This window comes from Aquarana catesbeiana, linkage group LG03 (genome assembly GCF_042186555.1).
Source record: "Aquarana catesbeiana isolate 2022-GZ linkage group LG03, ASM4218655v1, whole genome shotgun sequence".
In the NCBI taxonomy this organism is placed as follows: domain Eukaryota; kingdom Metazoa; phylum Chordata; class Amphibia; order Anura; family Ranidae; genus Aquarana; species Aquarana catesbeiana.
This window is the reverse complement of record NC_133326.1, coordinates 113,410,516-113,427,811: the sequence shown is the minus strand read 5'-3', so window position 1 is coordinate 113,427,811 and position 17,296 is coordinate 113,410,516. Positions and strand designations below refer to the sequence as shown.

General features: G+C 43.6%; 1 protein-coding gene across 2 annotated transcripts in view; it reads left to right on the top strand.

The window, feature by feature from the left end:
- The window catches only part of ULK3 (unc-51 like kinase 3), a 66,188-nt gene that overhangs the window by 30,537 nt on the left and 18,355 nt on the right, over positions 1-17,296 (top strand). For both annotated transcript variants that reach the window (XM_073619015.1, XM_073619016.1), the window contains 2 exons: positions 415-455; positions 7,261-7,363. In XM_073619015.1, the coding sequence (XP_073475116.1) occupies positions 415-455; positions 7,261-7,363 (144 nt within the window). The remainder of the gene's footprint in view (positions 1-414; positions 456-7,260; positions 7,364-17,296) is intronic.

Sequence of the window (17,296 nt, the reverse complement as noted above, 5' to 3'; positions counted from 1 at the left end):
AGGAAAGCTTTTTTCACGCTGAGCTAATCAAAATGATCACAGCTGAAAGTCAAATTGCTTTTTGTGCCACTGAGAAGGTGATTAGCTATACCTGGCTGGAGGGGGTGATCCTTTTCCAACTCAGTGATTTCTGTTTTTTTATTTATTTATTCTGACATGTTGGTGCTATGTCTCCCACTTAGATGTTATAAGTTGCACTGAGTAAATACAGCTGGATAAGATGAAAACTGTGTCTATCTTCATTTCAGGTTGCAAAGCAACAAAATGTAATTTTTTTAAAAGGTGGTGATTCTTTTCTATACCCACTGTGCATGGTACAACAGACACATATCAGAAATATGAAATGTTGGGGTAACAAACCTTTTAATTGCACCTTGTAAACCCTGTTTAACTGTTCTGCCTTTTCTCTGGTAGATGAAACAGACATCCGAAGGAAAGAAGCCATACGCTCAAAGGTTAGTGAGCATCGTTTTATTATGGTTGCATCTTAGGTTGGTATTTTTTAAATTACTGGTATCTATGACCAGTGGGCAATGCATATTAACCAAAAATATACATTTTTTTTTCTCAAGCTCTATCTAAGCCAGCTTTCACATGTTTATAGTAGTTTCAAAAAGTCATTGTCCTTTCAATGCATTTTGTATTGAGTTTTTCAACAAAAACATAGGTTACAAATATTCACACTAACAAGGTAACATAGACCTTAATTGGTTGTAAAGCCACTTTGTTATGTTCATACAATCCCCTGTGTTGGATAACATTATGTGCCCCAGTATATGTGCTTTATAAAAAATATGTTGCTTTACACATTACCTTAGAGCTTGGGGCTCACGTTAAGAGGAGGAGAGCGTTTGGTGGTCATGTGAGCACTGAGCGACGCTCTGAAATAAGGCGTAAAGCGACCTTTTTTTTTTTTTTTTTATAAAGCACATAATGATATCTAACACAGGGTATTGTATGAACATAACAAAGTTATTTTAGTTGCAGGAGGTGAGGGGCAGGGAGTAGATCAGCAGAGACTAGCTGACAGGCAGGGAGTGAGGAGGGAGAAAGGAGAGCAGTGGGATGTAAACAGTTTCTAGAGATGAGGGAAGCACCAGCCAGGTATTTTAGATAATAGAAAGGGACAAATTACACAGCATAAGAACTGTGCTGCTGTTCATGGTTTAAAGGAACAGGATCAATTTTTTTTTCTTTGGGCTACAACCGCTTAAAAGTATAATTCTGGGTTGAACCTAACTAGTCTTAAAAATGCTCCCTCCCCTCTTTTAACACCTATGCTGACTAACGTGAAAAAAGGTGTATATACATACCTGATTTCAGCTTGCTCCTGTCCAATCACATGATCCATCTCCCCTTTACCAGTCAGCAGCATCTGCAGAGGAGAGGAACAGGTGCTTAGCAATGGCTGATAAAGCTCTTATGGGCCTTCTGTTCGAATGTCAATGTGCAACGAAATGCGTAGAGGGGAGTGGCGTGCTGACGTTATCACGTTTTACGATTCCTGGAGGTACGGGCTGCTTGTTTTGTTCGCCAGCTGGCGAGAGTGCTAATATGGTGTTTTTAACAATACCTTGATGTAAGTGCAACCTTACTTTATTTTAATAAATTTCCCATAAGAGTTTACACTATGTGGAGCTTTTTTTGTTTTTCTGGGGATGGTTGTATGGAAGCATTATCTGGATGGTCTGCACCTATGGCTCTGAGGAGATCTTTAAACGTCATGGAAAGGCCCTGGCTGGGTGTGTAGCCACAAGCGTTTCTGACCTGTGATAGGAGGTCCCTTTTGTGCTGGTAAGCGGGCATTTTGTCCGAATACAGGTGGTGGTGCTCTAGACAAGATCTCACTCTTGGTGACGGATGGTGGCTATATTGCAGATGTATTGACAAGGATTCCACATTCTCACCTTTTTGGACTTTATAATTTTCACTTTTTTCGGACTTTACTTCATTTTGATGGCAATTGTTTGTAATATATGGGTGCAACTTATTACTTATCTAGTGCGTCTGTAGATGTTTTTAATTTTATGGTACTGTGGGTTCTTTTTTTATTCATACAAGCACAGTTTTTTTCTTCCTTTTATACAGTGCATCCGGAAAGTATTCACAGCGCTTCACTTTTTCCACATGTTGTTATGTTACAGCCTTATTCCAAAATGGATTAAATCCATTATTTTCCTCAAAATTTTATAAACAATACCCCATAATGACAACGTGAAAGAAGTTTGTTTGAAATCTTTGAAAATGTATTAAAAATAAAAAACAAAAAGATTACATGTACAAAAGTATTCACAGCCTTTGCTCAATACTTTGTTGAACCACCTTTGGCACCAATTACAGCCCCAACTCTTTTTGAATATGATGCTACAAGCTTGGCACACCTATTTTTGGGCAGTTTCTCCCATTCTTCTTTGCAGGACCTCTCAAGTGTCGGTGCACATCCATTTTCACATCTCTGCAGAGATGTTCAATCGGGTTCAAGTCTGGGCTCTGGCTGGACCACTCAAGGATGTTCACAGAGTTGTTCCATAGCCACTCCTTTTGTTATCTTGGCTGTGTGCTTAGGGTCGTTGTCCTGTTGGAAGATGAACCTTCGCTCCAGTCTAAGGTCCAGAGGGCTCTGGAGCAGGTTTTCATCAAAGATGTCTCTGTGCATTACTGCGTTCATCTTTCCCTGAATCCTGACTAGTCTCCCAGTTCCTGCTGCTGAAAAGTATCCCCACAGCATGATGCTTCCACCACCATGCTTCACTGTAGGGATGGTATTGGCTAGGTGATAAGCGGTGCCTGGTTTCCACCAGACGTGAAGCTTACAATTCAGGCCAGACTGTTCAACCTTTGTTTCATCAGACCAGAGAGTTTTGTTTCTCATGGTCTGAGAGTCCTTCAGGTGCCTTTTGGCAAACTCCAGGCAGGCTTTCATGTGCCTTTTACTGAGGAGTAACTTCCGTATGGCTTCTCTACCATACAGGCCTGATTGGTGGTTGGTTCTTCTAGAAGGTTCTCCTCTCTCCATAGAGAAACGCTGGAGCTCTGTCAGAGTGACAATTAGGTTCTTATTTGCCTCCCTGACTAAGGCCCTTTTCCCCGATCGTTCAGTTTGGCCAGGCGGCCCACTCTAGGAAGAGTCCTGGTGGTTCTAAACTTCTTCCATTTATGGATGATGGAGGCCACTGTGCTCATTTTCTGTACCCTTTCCCAGATCTGTACCTCAATACAATCCTGTCTTGGAGGTCTACAGACAATTCCTTGGACTTCATGGCTTGGTTTGTGCTCTGACATGCACTGTTGACTGTGGGACTTTATATAGACAGGTGGGTGCTTTTCCAAATCATGTCCAATCGACTGAATTTACCACAGGTGGACTCCAATCAAGTAGAAACATCTCAAGGATGATCAGTGGAAACAGGATGCACCTGAGCTCAATTTTGAGTGTCATGGCAAAGGCTGTGAATACTTCTGTACATGTGATTATATATATATATTTTTTTTTTTTATAGATTTGCAAAGATTTCAAATAAACTTCTTTCACATTGTCATTATGGGGTAATGTTTGTAGAATTTTGAGCAAAATAATGAATTTAATCCATTTTGGAATAAGGCTGTAACATAACAAATATGGAAAAAGTGAAGCACTGTGAATACTTTCCAGATGCACTGTAGAGCATTTCTTAGGCCTGGTTCATACTTGTGTGGGGTTTTGCATGGGTATGGTAGCCCATTCATTTGAATGGACTGCCGTGCCTCCTGAAACACAGGGAAATAGGTCCCTGCTCCATTTTTTAAATCTCAGCACGCACAGAAACCGCAAATGCAGTGCTGTTCCTAGTGCAGGAAGCAGCTGCTGCGATTTCCAGTGGGTGCGGGTACTATTAGGATTAATTGCACCTGCACGCATCTCCTACTTTTTTCTGTGTGGGTGGTTGCGGCCGCGGAAACAGGTGTAGACCCATATAGTATGGTTTGTGGAGCGGATTGCTTTAATAGGGAAAGGTCAAGAAATGAAATTACAGTGTTGCTCTTCTTCATAACCTCATAAATCCTAAGGTTGTCCAGTAAATACAAAAGTGCAACATCAACAATGAGAACATAAACTTGAAACCAGCAAAAAAGAGAATAAATAAGAAGTTAAAAGGGGAGGCTAAAGTGGAAGGATCGAGTAAGGGGGCAGTAATTTGGGGGGGGGGGGGGGGGGTCAAAAGTATTTTTCAGTTCTTTTTAAATCTGTAGTTTTCATTAAAATATGTGGAGATCCTGCCATTAAGGTCCATCTGAAGTTATTTCATGTTATTGGATGACAATGCCATGTTCCTGTTTTCCATATGGGTTTCCTACACTGACATTTAGTTACACACCCTACCAATGGAGACTACAAACTATCCTGCTGACCCATGTTACACAGACATAACCCAAAGTTGTCACCATTAAGAAACCCGCACTGTTCAATGATGTGCAGCAGTTGCTAAGGTGCACGCATGTAGACAGGAAGTGTTTCAAAAAGGGTGCAGGGGATCAGCAAAAAATAAACCATGGGTATTGTTTGATTCATAGTGCTTTCGAAAAAAACATGGCATTCAGCTAAGGTTTACCTTTACTTTAAATTGCTTCCATAGTAGTAGTTAGAAGAAGAAGAATTTATTTTACAGGCTAGTCAATATCCTCATTGATGGCATGGACATCAAGCTATCTTTGCATCATGCCTATGGATAATTTGTCTTTTTCTTGGGCTAGCATATATGTTGAACAGTACACGCAACATATGATTCATATAGGCCCTATAAACAGTACCAGAATATTTCTTCTTAGAGTATATGCGTGGGCTATTTTAAAAGATAACCATTTAATTAATTTACAGTATTCAAAAAATAATTAAATTTCTCCTATCGCCTTCCAGGACGGCACACCTGAGAGATGAGAGGCTCCTCCCCACAGGAAACGCAATCACGTGACAGCTGTTTTGATCTTCCCCTTGATCCTCAGTTTTTGAGTGTTTCTCCCCACACAGCGAAACATTTGTTTTAGTGGTCCTAAGTAGCACAGGCACAATAGGCCATGGTTGCTAGATGATGAGACAGGCAACATTGCTAACCTACAAGTTTAACATGTTTTCTGATTCCATCTTTAAGAGCCCACTCCACCTAGATCCTGTTTTCGAAGCGGAGAAGGCAGGGAGATCGGTGGAGCAGACCTGCAGATCAGCCACATGATCCAGCTAAGATAACTTTTTCAGGCATTATAGAGTGGAGGTAAAGCTCACTGCAGAACCAAGCGTTCGCCAAGATGGTCTTGCAGGCAGTGGTCCCACCCTAAGGTAGGCCTGAGGTCAATTGCTTATCCTGTCTGGTGTGCCGTCCTGAAAGTTGATAGGAGAAAAATACCTGCGTTACTTACTGGTAATGTTGTTTCTAGGAACCTTCCAGGACGGCAGGCCTACTTCCCGCCCATTGGAGGAGGGAAAATTGTTTAACACTAAATGATGAGCACCTATGAGGAATGAATCCCCTTATGAACCGGGTTCAGGAGTTACTTCTCTACAAACTAAGAATCAAGGGGAAGGGTGGAGACTTAAAACAGCTGTCAAGTGATTGTTTCCTGTGGGGAGGAGTTTCTTATTTCTCTGCCATCCTGGAAGGTTCCTAGAAACAATGTTACCGGTAAGTAACGTAGGTCTTTTTTTTTTTTTTTTTTTTTACAAATTTTTTACGTATTTTTAAATAGCTCAATTTCTATTGTACTAGTCTGATGTACTATCCCTCATATCAGCATTCACACTGGTAAGGTAAGGTAGGTCATAGATGATTTGTGGTTGCAGGAAAGCAAATTGCTTGATTCCTCCCACAATTCTATTGTGTTCTCTGGTGGGGGGTGGGGATGGGGGGGGCTGTCCCTGCTTGGAAAACACAGTGATTATTGCTAGAGGCTATAGCCACTGACAATAATCGCATACTAGAAAGCTGACATGCTAGTTGTACCCAAGTCAATCGATAGTTCGACTTGGGTACAATCAGCCTGTCCATACATGGATCAAATCTCGTCTGGCTCCTGCTAAACTGGTCGAGATTCGAGCCATCTTTGGCCAGCTTAAGGGGTTAACAAATCGGGCTTTACTGCATTGTATAGGCTGTGACTCTAACAATTGGAGCTTGCTGATTGGAGGAGAAAGCTTACAAAAAAAATTCATCTGCATGCTGCTCTTTTACTTTCAGCTGTGACAAAGCTAAATGGTTACAACATTGCATAGGGGTTTATTTACTAAAGTTGAAGAGTGCAAAATCAGGCTCAGTTCTGCAAAGAAACCAATCCGCTTCCAGGTTTTATTGTCAAAGCTTAATTGAACAAACTGAGATTAGGAGCTGATTGGCTACCATGAACAGCTGCACCAGATTCTGAGTACACCAGTTTTAGTAAATGTACCTAGTAGTGTCTTCCAGGGATATCTGAACCGGAACACTGGCTGAACAGGATTATACATTTTTGGGAAGTGGAACAGTTCACACATATGTTTTTCAGCTGTGTATTAGGCTGATTTACCTACACCTACATTTCAGTCTGCGGAGATTAGTAGAGCATAAAGCCAGCCATAGACGTTTTAAATCTCACCTGAGTGAGCGGGGACCGGTCAAGAGTAAAACCATCTATGGGCAGGCTGATTGTACCCAAGTTTATCCATTGATCGACTTGGGTACAACCAGCATGTTGGATTTCTCATGCTATTATTGCCAGCAGCTATAGCCGCTTCCCACACCCCCCGCTAGAAGAACACAGTGACTCCGCAGGAGGGATTCAGTGTTGAAGGGGGAATTGAACGACCGTGATTGCAGGAAAGAAAATTGCACCGTCTATGGCCGGCTTCATTCAACCTGGAAATCAAGAGGCTGGCCCTTGCTAGGCATATTGTAATTGTTCCCACTTTATCCAAAGTTTATTGTTTCATGGCAGTGTTGGACTCATTCTGACTATAGGACAATTAATGTCCTTAAATGGAAATATGATTATTCAGAATCAGATACTTTGGCACCAGGGGAACAAATTTGATCTTGCTATTGCTATTATAGTCTCTAAATTATTTTTATCTATCTGATAATCGCTTGCCCCGTTCATTAATAGTAATACATAAGAAACGAAATGTCTGTGACTCACAATTTGTACAGTAGTTTTGTCATATGTCGAATATTCAGGCATGCATTTCATTTGTAGTTGTGTTACAGGATCTTTAACAGGTACTATTATTTTAATCTTTTACTATCGCACTCTATGCAGGTGCGTCAATATATAGCCAGAGCAGAGGAGCTGAAGGTGCTGGTATCTTCTAGTAACAAGTCCCTGCTTCTTGAAGGCACATCATTGCGGGAACTCCTAAAAGGTGAGCTCTAGTTTCCGATTCATGAAGGGTGCAGGGTTGAAATCCCTACTGAATCTCCGACAGGAGTGGGGAACAACACCGTGGGATAGCTGAAAACGCGTCCAACTTAAAACGTTTTTTTAAAACCCTAGAGTGCAGGCTGTGCCATTTTGATTCACTCTCCAGGTTTGAAATTATATGCCTGGACAGAGATGCTTCAGAGCACTTTCTCTCTAAGTTATACAAACTTGTTGTGGACTGAGAGGTACTTTTTTACATCTATGTTGGGACTGTCCCCTTCTCAGACCTTTCTGGACAAAAACCTGTAATATAATTGGCAGGGTCACCTAACACCAGATAGTGGATGCTCCGCTTCTTATGTTATTTCATGACACACAGACAGTGCATCCGGAAAGTATTCACAGCGCTTCACTTTTTCCACATTGTGTTATGTTACAGCCCTATTCCAAAATGGATTAAATTCATTATTTTCCTCAAAATTCTACAAACAATACCCCATTATGACAATGTGAAAGAAGTTTGTCTGAAATCTTTCCAAATGTATTAAAAATAAAAAATTGAAAAAATCACATGTACATAAGTATATTCACAGCCTTTGTCATAACACTCAAAATTGAGCTCAGGTGCGCCCTGTTTCCGCTGATCATCCTTGAGATGTTTCTACAACTTGATTGGAGTCCACCTGTAATAAATTCAGTTGATTGGACATAATTGGGAAAGGCACACCTCTCTATTTAGGGTCCCACAGTTAACCGTGCATACCAGAGCACAAACCAAGCCACGAAGTCCAAGAAATTGTCTGTAGGCCTCCGAGACAGGGTTATATCGGGGCACAGATCTGAGGAAGGGTACAGAAACATTTCTGCAGCATTGAAGGTCCCAGTGAGCACAGTGGCCTCCATCATCCATAAATGGAAGAAGTTTGGAACCACCACGACTTTTCCTAGAGCAGGCCGGCCGGGCAAACTGAGATCGGGGGAGAAGAGCTAGGGAGGTGACCAAGAACCCAATGGTCACTCTGACAGCGCTCCAGCATTTCTCTGTGGATAGAGGAGAACCTTCCAGAAGAACCAGCATCTCTGCAGCACTCCAACAGTCAGGCCTGCGTGGTAGAGTGGCCAGACAAAAGCCACTTCTCAGTAAAACGCACATGACAAAGATTGAACTCTTTGGCCTGAATGGCAAGCGGAAACCAGGCACCGCTCATCACCTGGCCAATACCATCTCTACAGTGAAGCATGGTGATGGCAGCATCATGGTGTGAGGATGCTTTTCTTTGTCGTACATCACGGGACACAGAGCACCATAATAATGACTGTGGGTTATACGCTTACCTTTAGGTGATTGGACACTGGCAACCAATAGTAAGATGGTTCCTCCCATATAACCCCTCCTATACAGGAAGTGCCTCAGTTTTTTCGCCAGTGTCTTGAAGGTGATGGTCATGGCTGTTGAAGCTCTTCAGTTTTCTTCAAAGAATGTCCCACTGAGGACGTTATAATCGGATCCATTCGGATGGCATTACAAAGCTAAAGTGGATGGTACCCGAACCTCGGTTCAAGAACGAGGTATTGCTTGTAATGTGTCCTATATAGGCGCTGGACCCTTGTTAAGTTGGTATTCCTGGTCAATCTTGCCCAAGGAAACCAGAAAGGGTGCTTTACAGGTCCAGGGGTGTGGACCCCAATATATGGGGGACCCGGTCCCTAAAGGTCCTTAGAGGCGCTACCCGCCGTGATGGGGGAAGATTGGGCCTGGCAAGACAGGCCCTGCTGCTTGGGATGGTGAGTACTCCCTTTGGGATTTTATATATACATATGTATTTCCCTTTGTAAACTGCTGGTAAAAAAACCTTGATCCTATGTCCAGGATTACAGAGGGCCGGTTTGGCGCGCATTTTTAAATTTTGGCGTGCGCATGCGCGGCCGGTGTGCGCGTGCGCCACTGCTGTCTGCGTCACAGGTGCGCTGCATGCCTCAGGACGGCGCATGCGGTAGGCGTGTCGCTGATGCGCTCGCTCTCAAGCTAGTGCTTATAGGCATGGAGCTCCTGGCGTGCGCGTGGAGGAAGCAGAGCGAGTGGTGGGCACGTGAGTCTGGTGGTCTTGGACACAGCGGTGACAGGTTAAAGACCGGTTGTAGTTTGTGGGGAATACTCCTTTTTTCTTCCTCGTGTGTAAGCAATGTCTTCCAGAAAACGAGGAACAGGGAACAAGACAAGCACAGGGGTAAGAGTCCCTCCACAAAAAACAGGTGACCAAACCCCATGCTGATGCAGCCTCAGTTTCTCCTGAAGGACCTGCGGCTTCTAACCTGGCTGAGCCATTGCACTTGCCAGGCATAGTGGCCACTACCAATGTACCTGCCTCGGCTTATGTTACAAAGGATGATTTGGCATCTGCCTTAGCGGGTTTTGAGGGCAAAATAGCTGGCATGATTGCCTCTGTAACACAGGGGGGGAGGAAGCGTAATAGATCTCCCTCCCCTGAGCCTGGGCCAAGTGGAGAGTCACTAGAGCACCAGGACTCTTATAGCCAGATGGGTCCAGGTGATCTGGAACCAGAATGGGCAGAGGATTTGGAAGAGGTGGTCATAAAGGACTGAGAGGAAGAAGAGGCTGAAGAATCCTCGGCTGTGGACTCTGGCTCTGAAGAGCCAATTTCAGCCTCCCATTCCCAAAAATTGTTTATCCAATCTCTAATGGAGATGGTACGAATTGGGTTTAAGTTACCCCTGGTTCAGGAGTCTGCACTCTCCTGTTCTACTCTGGGATCTTTGCGACTTAAGCAAATTTCCCAAGCGTTTTCCTTGCAACTGTTACTGGAGCAGGTGGTTTACGCAGACTGGGGGCATCCGGACAGGATATACTTACCTCCAAAAAGGTTTTCTGTCTTATATCCTATGGAGGAGAAGTTCAGAAAAAAATGGGGCACTCCCTTGATGGACGCTGCCATATCTTCTGTGAATAAAAATGTAACCTGTCCAGTGGATAATGCCCAGGTATTCAAGGATCCGGCTGATAAACAGCTAGAGTCCTTATTAAAGGCCTCCTTTTAGGTGGCTGGTGCAGCAGTTCAGCCAGCAGTCGCAGCTATGGGGATTTGCCAATCCCTAAAAGATCGTTTTAAAAAGTTGGTAAAGAACGTACCTTGCCAGGAGGAATCTGCTGAGGAGTTATCGGAGATTCCTCACGCCTTATGTTTTGCGGTATACGCATTGAAAGATTCAATTCAACAGATGTCTCGTTTTGCGCTGCTGTCAATTCATATGCGAAGAGTCTTGTGGCTAAAGAACTGGTCTGCTGAAACGCCATGTAAAAGGCTACTCGCAGCTTTTCCATTTCATGGAGAGCGCCTGTTTGGCGAGGATCTGGATAAATACATCCAAAAGATCTCTGGTGGAAAGAGTGCCCTGCTTCCTATTATTAAAAAGAAGGGGAAGCAACCATCTTATAAAATTCCTAATGCTCCAGGACCTGGAGCCTCTTCCCCCTAAGCGGTATCGACGGCCTCAGCCGTCTGGGTTTAAAAGACCCCAGGGTCAGAAGAAACCCTGGGCCCCAAAGACACCCAAGCCCAACTCCAAGTCTACCTTGTGAAGGGGCGCCCCGCTCTCACGGGTGGGGGGCAGGCTTCGGCTGTTTGGGGAGGCCTGGGAAGAACTGGTTCAAGACAAATGGGTCATTTCCACTGTAAAATACGGTTACAGAATAGAATTCCAGGAGATCCCCCTGAACCGATTTCTATACTCAAGGGTCCCGTCGGAACCAGAGAAAAGAAGATGCCTATTCCTAGCTTTACACCATCTGCTGACGCAGGGGGTAATTATAAAAGTTCCGCACGAGGAAAGATTCAAGGGGTTTTATTCAAACCTATTCACCGTGCCAAAACCAAATGGGGAAGTAAGGCCCATTTTGGACCTCAAGGCTCTCAACTTCTTTGTAGACGTCCGATCCTTCCGCACGGAGTCGGTTCGTTCAATAATAAAGTCCCTGAAAAAGGGAGACTACTTAGCGTCCATAGATATCAAGGACGTATACCTTCATATGCCGAGCTTCGGTCCACATCAAAGGTTTTTACGCTTTGCTGTCGAGGGCAGGCATTTCCAATTTGTGGCACTACCCTTCGGTCTGGCCACGGCCCCCAGGGTCTTCACAAAGATTCTGGCCCCAGTATTGGCTTCCCTGAGGTCTCAGAAAGTCTCCGTAGTAGGTTATCTGGACGATCTTCTTCTAAGGGAATGTTCTCATCCCATACTAGTTCAGAACGTGTCAAGAACAGTACGGGTTTTACAACACCTAGGTTGGATGATAAATATGGACAAATCAGTTTTTTGCCCAACCCAAGCCTTGGTGTATCTGGGTCTGGTCCTGGACACCGCCCAAGGAAAGGTGTTTCTTCCGCCCTTAAAGGTCGCCTCAATAGTGGAACTTGTACAGAAGGTGAGAAAAGAACTAACACCTTCTGTTCGACTGTGCATGAGGTTACTGGGCAAGATGGTGTCATCCTTCAGTGCAGTGCCATATGCACAGTTCCACTCCAGAGTGTTCCAGAACAGTATTCTAAAGGCCTGGGACAAGTCAGCTCGAACCCTGGATCAGCCCATGGTTCTATCTCCACAGGTGCTATGGAACCTCTCTTGGTGGTTAAGAACCAGCAACTTAAAAAGAGGGAAATCTTTCCCACCGGTAGCCTGGAAAGTTGTAACCACGGACGGCAGTCTTCTCGGTTGGGGAGCAGTCCTAGAGGAAGCGTCTGTTCAGGGAATATGGTCCCAGACAGAAAAGACCCTGCCCATCAATCTATTGGAAATCCGGGCAGCTCGTCTGGCTCTGCGATTCTGGACATCCAGATTGTGGGGGCTTCCTGTCAGAGTCCAGTCCGACAACTCCACAGTAGTGGCGTATATCAACCACGAGGGAGGTACCAGGAGTCGGGCAGCCCAAAGAGAGGTAGATCATATATTGACTTGGGCAGAAAAACATGTGCGATTTCTATCGGCAGTGTTTATTCCGGGGGTGGACAATTGGCAGGCGGATTTCCTAAGTCGCCAAAAATTGTTACCAGGGGAATGGTCCCTGCATCCCGAGGTTTTTCTACAGATCTGCCAATACTGGGAGACCCCAGATGTGGATCTACTGGCATCAAGATTCAATGCCAAGCTGGACAGGTTTGTGCCCAGGACCAAGGATCCGCTTGCAGTCGGGATAGACGCATTAGTGGTTCCTTGGGATCAGTATTCTCTGATATATGCCTTCCCTCCGATCCAAATTCTGACGCGCTTACTACGCAGAATACGGGAGGAACGGAAGCTGGTGATCTTAGTGGCCCAGGAGATCATGGTATTCGGAGATTATGAAATTAGCAGTAGGGGACCCGTTGGTCCTTCCTTGCCGTCCAGACCTATTGTCTCAAGGGCCCATATTCCATCCTTCTTTACGGTTGCTGAATTTGATGGCCTGGCTATTGGGACCAGACTATTGAAAGACCGTGGTATTATGGGTTCAGTCTTGTCCACTTTAATAAACGCTAGAAAGTCAGTTTCTAAAGTTATCTATTATAGAGTCTGGAAGTCATACATTTCTTGGTGTGAGAAAAGGAAATGGAACCCTCGTAGGTATACGATTGGAAGGGTGCTCGCCTTTCTCCAAACAGGAGTAGACTTGCAGCTTGCTTTAGGGACAATCAAGGGACAGATTTCGGCCTTATAGTTTTTTTTCCAAAGACCAATTGCATCCCATTCTTTGGTGCGAACCTTTGTCAAGGGAGTAACACACCTGAGGCCACCGCTTAAACCACCTTTATGTCCTTGGGACCTAAATTTGGTACTGTCAGCCTTACAGAGGGAGCCTTTTGAACCTATTAGGCATGCCTTTTGTCCTATTGACCAGGAAATTCGTTTTCTTGGTGGCTATTACATCGGCTAGAAGGGTGTCAGAATTGGCCACCCTTTCTTGCAAAGAATCTTTTATGGTTCTTCATCAGGACAGAGTGGTCATGCGCCCTCGTTCGGATTTTCTACCGAAGGTGGTTTCCAAATTTCATTTGAATCAGGATATCATTTTAATTTCCTTTTTTCCAAACCCTAAGACTAGGGAGGAAAGGTCGCTTCACTCACTGGATGTGGTGAGGGCGATAAAGGTTTACTTGGAAATGTCAGCTCCCTTTCGGAAGACTGACTGTTTTTTTTTGTCTTGCCTGAGGGTCCTAAGAAAGGACAGCCGGCAACAAGTTCAACTATTTCCAGGTGGATTCGTCAGGCTATTATCCAGGCGTATGGATTAAAGCACAGGGTTCCACCCCAGGATTTAAGAGCACACTCCACTAGAGGGGTTAGTGCATCATGGGCAGTACGCCAGCAGGTGTCTATGGCTCAGGTTTGCAAAGCGGTCGCTTGGTCTTCAGTTCATACGTTCACCAGGTTTTACCAGGTGGATGTGAGATCTCAAAAAGAGACTGTTTTTGGCCACAGCGTGTTTCAGGCAGCTTTATAGTCTCAGGCCCGTTGGGCTTACGGATAATGTGTTTTCCCCCCCCCATCAGATGCATTGCTTTAAGACATCCCACATAGTCATTATTATGGTGGTCTGTGTCCCGTGATGTACGATAAAGAAACATGGATTTTTAAAACCACTTACCTGTAAAATCCTTTTCTTGGAGTACATCACGGGACACAGAGGTCCCTCCCCTCCTTTCTGGGATCGTCATTGCTTGCTACAAAACTGAGGCACTTCCTGTATAGGAGGGGTTATATGGGAGGAACAGTCTTACTATTGGTTGCCAGTGTCCAATCACCTAAAGGTAAGCGTATAACCCACATAGTCATTATTATGGTGCTCTGTGTCCCATGATGTACTCCAAGAAAAGGATTTTTACATGTTTTAAAAATCTGTTTTTTAGCGGCAGGAACTGGGAGACTAGTCAGGATCAAGGGAAAGATGAATGCAGCAATGTACAGATGCATCCTTGATGAAAACCTGCTCCAGACCTCAGACTTGGGCGAAGGTTCATCTTCCAACAGGACAACGACCCTAAAATAGGTGTGCCAAGCTTATAGAATCATACTCAAAAAGAGTATGATTGCTGTAATTGGTGGCAAGGGTGCTTCAACAAAGTATTGAGCAAAGGCTGTGAATACTTATGTACATGGGATTTTCTTTTCCATTTTTTATTTTTAATAAATTTGCAAAGATTTCGAACACCCTTCTTTCACGTTGTCATTAAGGGGTACTGTTTTTAGAATTTTGAAGAAAATAATTAATTTAATCCATATTGGAATAAGGCTGTAACATAACAAGACGGAAAAAGTGAAGCACTGTGAATACTTTCCGGATGCACTGTATGTCCATAGGGCCTTACAATCGCTCATTGTTACTTCACCTCCTTAATGCGGGCAAATGCCTTATTCTGATACACTGGAATTCTTCGGTGGTCCCTACAGTGAAAGAATGACTACTGATGGTGCAAGATATAATGGAGGCTGGGGAGTGAAGACACCAATGTACTGGCAACTGTACCAAGTTTTATACTATTTGGGCTTTATGGATCGATTTTACTTCTCCTGACCTGTACAAACAACTAATACTATGATTTTGTGCACCCATTTTTCAGAATGTTTACTCCGCCGCCGTTTAGAGCAGAAGTGGTTGACCAGGGAATTGCTATGATATACCCATTGCTGTATGTTCCCATTGCTGGTTTTTCTAGGGATAGGGGTTGACTATTTTGCTTTCCTTATTCCTTTTTGTTGATGTTTTTCCTTTCCCTCTCTCTCCCCTCGCTCGGGTTCTCTTTCACTTTCTTCCCTTTTTTCTTTTAGTTCTATAAATATTAGGGTTGTCCCGATACCACTTTTTTTTAGGACCGAGTACAAGTACCGATACTTTTTTTTCAAGTACTCGCCGATACCGATTACCGATACCTTTTTTTTTTTTTTTTTTTTTTTTTTTTTTTTTTTTTCATTAGCCCTGTTTGGGGGCTTTGGTGAGATATCAGGGGTCTTAACAGACCCCTGATATCTCCCCCTTGAGACAGAGAAAGAGACCAAGGATAGAGATTTCCTAGTCCCTTTCTCTGCAGCCTCAGCTGCACTGAAAATAAATGGAGAGAAGACAGCGGCTCCTCTCCATTCATAGAGGGAAAAATCATAATCACAGGAGGTTACAATGTTTCAGTTATTGAATGGACAGAGTCAGCTGACTCTGTCCATACAGAAAAGAGAGTACATGGAGGGGGACAGCAGAACGGAGGGGGCATGGAGGAAGAATGGAGGGGGACAGAAGCAGAACGGAGGGGGACAGCAGAACGGTATCGGGACAACCCTAATAAATATATTCCCTGCAGATGGCCTTTATTTTTAGGTGTGCCTCCTACAATGTCCTATACATCTGCTAATGATGCTATTTCAGTTTTTCAGATTCGGTTTTGTACCATGAATAAGTTAATAATGTCTGCTCTATACTGTCTTATTTTTCTGCAAAAATTTAAAATAAAGATTTTACAAAAAAAAGGGGTGAGCTCTAGCCACTGGTTTTGAACTAAAAAAGGGGGGATGTTTGGGACTTTGAATGAGACATATGGTCAAACGAGCATACGCCTCCATTCCTATTGGTTAATAAGAAAAGGGGGGTTGGGACTTTATATGAGATGTGTGTTTACACAAATATGAATTAATACATAAGTTTATTCATAAATTACACATGAGACATGGTACATTGTAGATATGATGGGCTGATATGCATATAATTGACAACAATGATCCATTATGACACATGTGGATGAAATCCATAAGTAGAATGTTGTAAACGCATGATAACAGCATTTAATAGCTTGATGCATTTTGTGGATAAAGTTCCACTTCTTCAGAAGCAAGTGCAGAAAACATATCTATAAAAAAATATATGAAAGATATTCCAAATTGCTCAAATAAATTAAATGAGAAAAAGGGGGGAGGAAGAAAGCCAAACACCCCAAATTGACTTGCATATCAGCTCCAAAATAAGTCATAGGATGCTGAGAACTGAGGGTTGAGAAGAGCTGGGAAATGTCACTGCCGGGAACAGTGGAGACGTATATCTACGGGCAGCCAAGGTGGAAAACTCCACACAATCAAGGGGGAGGGGAGAGAGAAAAAGAGGGTGTCCATGATGAGATGCACTATGGTGCCTGGTAACTGCTCCAAAATCTAGATAAATTGTAAAATGCGTGTGGTCAATAGGAGCGTAGGGTGTGACTTAAAAAGGGCATACATCTTATATACTAGTGAAATCGGTGTAAAAGGAAGGAGTAGGGACGGACAGAAAAGGGTGTGTTGAGGACCACCAGAGAACCTCACACCAAGAAAAGCAAAAAGAGTAATACAGTGCAATGTCGCTCAGGTTCTCTTCCATCTTCTTCCATTTTCTTTTAGTTTTATAAATTACAGTATCTCACAAAAGTGAGTTCACCCCTCACATTTTTGTAAATATTTTATTCTTTTATTATATCTTTTCATGTGACAACATTGAAGAAATGACACTTTGCTACAATGTAAATTAGTGAGTGTACAGCTTGTATAACAGTGTAAATTTGTTGTCCCCTCAAAATAACTCAGCACACAGCCATTAATGTCTAAACCGCTGGCAACAAAAGTGAGTACACCCCTAAGTGAAAATGTCCAAATTGGGCCCAAAGTGTCAATATTTTGCGTGGCCACCATTATTTTCCAGCACTGCCTTAACCCTCTTGGGCATGAAGTTCACTAGAGCTTCACAGGTTGCCACTGGAGTCCTCTTCCACTCCTCCATGACGACATCACAGAGCTGGTGGATGTTAGAGACTTTGTGCTCCTCCACCTTCCATCTGAGGACGCCGAACAAATGTTCAATAGGGTTTAGGTCTGGAGGCATGCTTGGCCAGTCCATCACCTTTTATCCTCAGCTTCTTTAGCAAGGCAG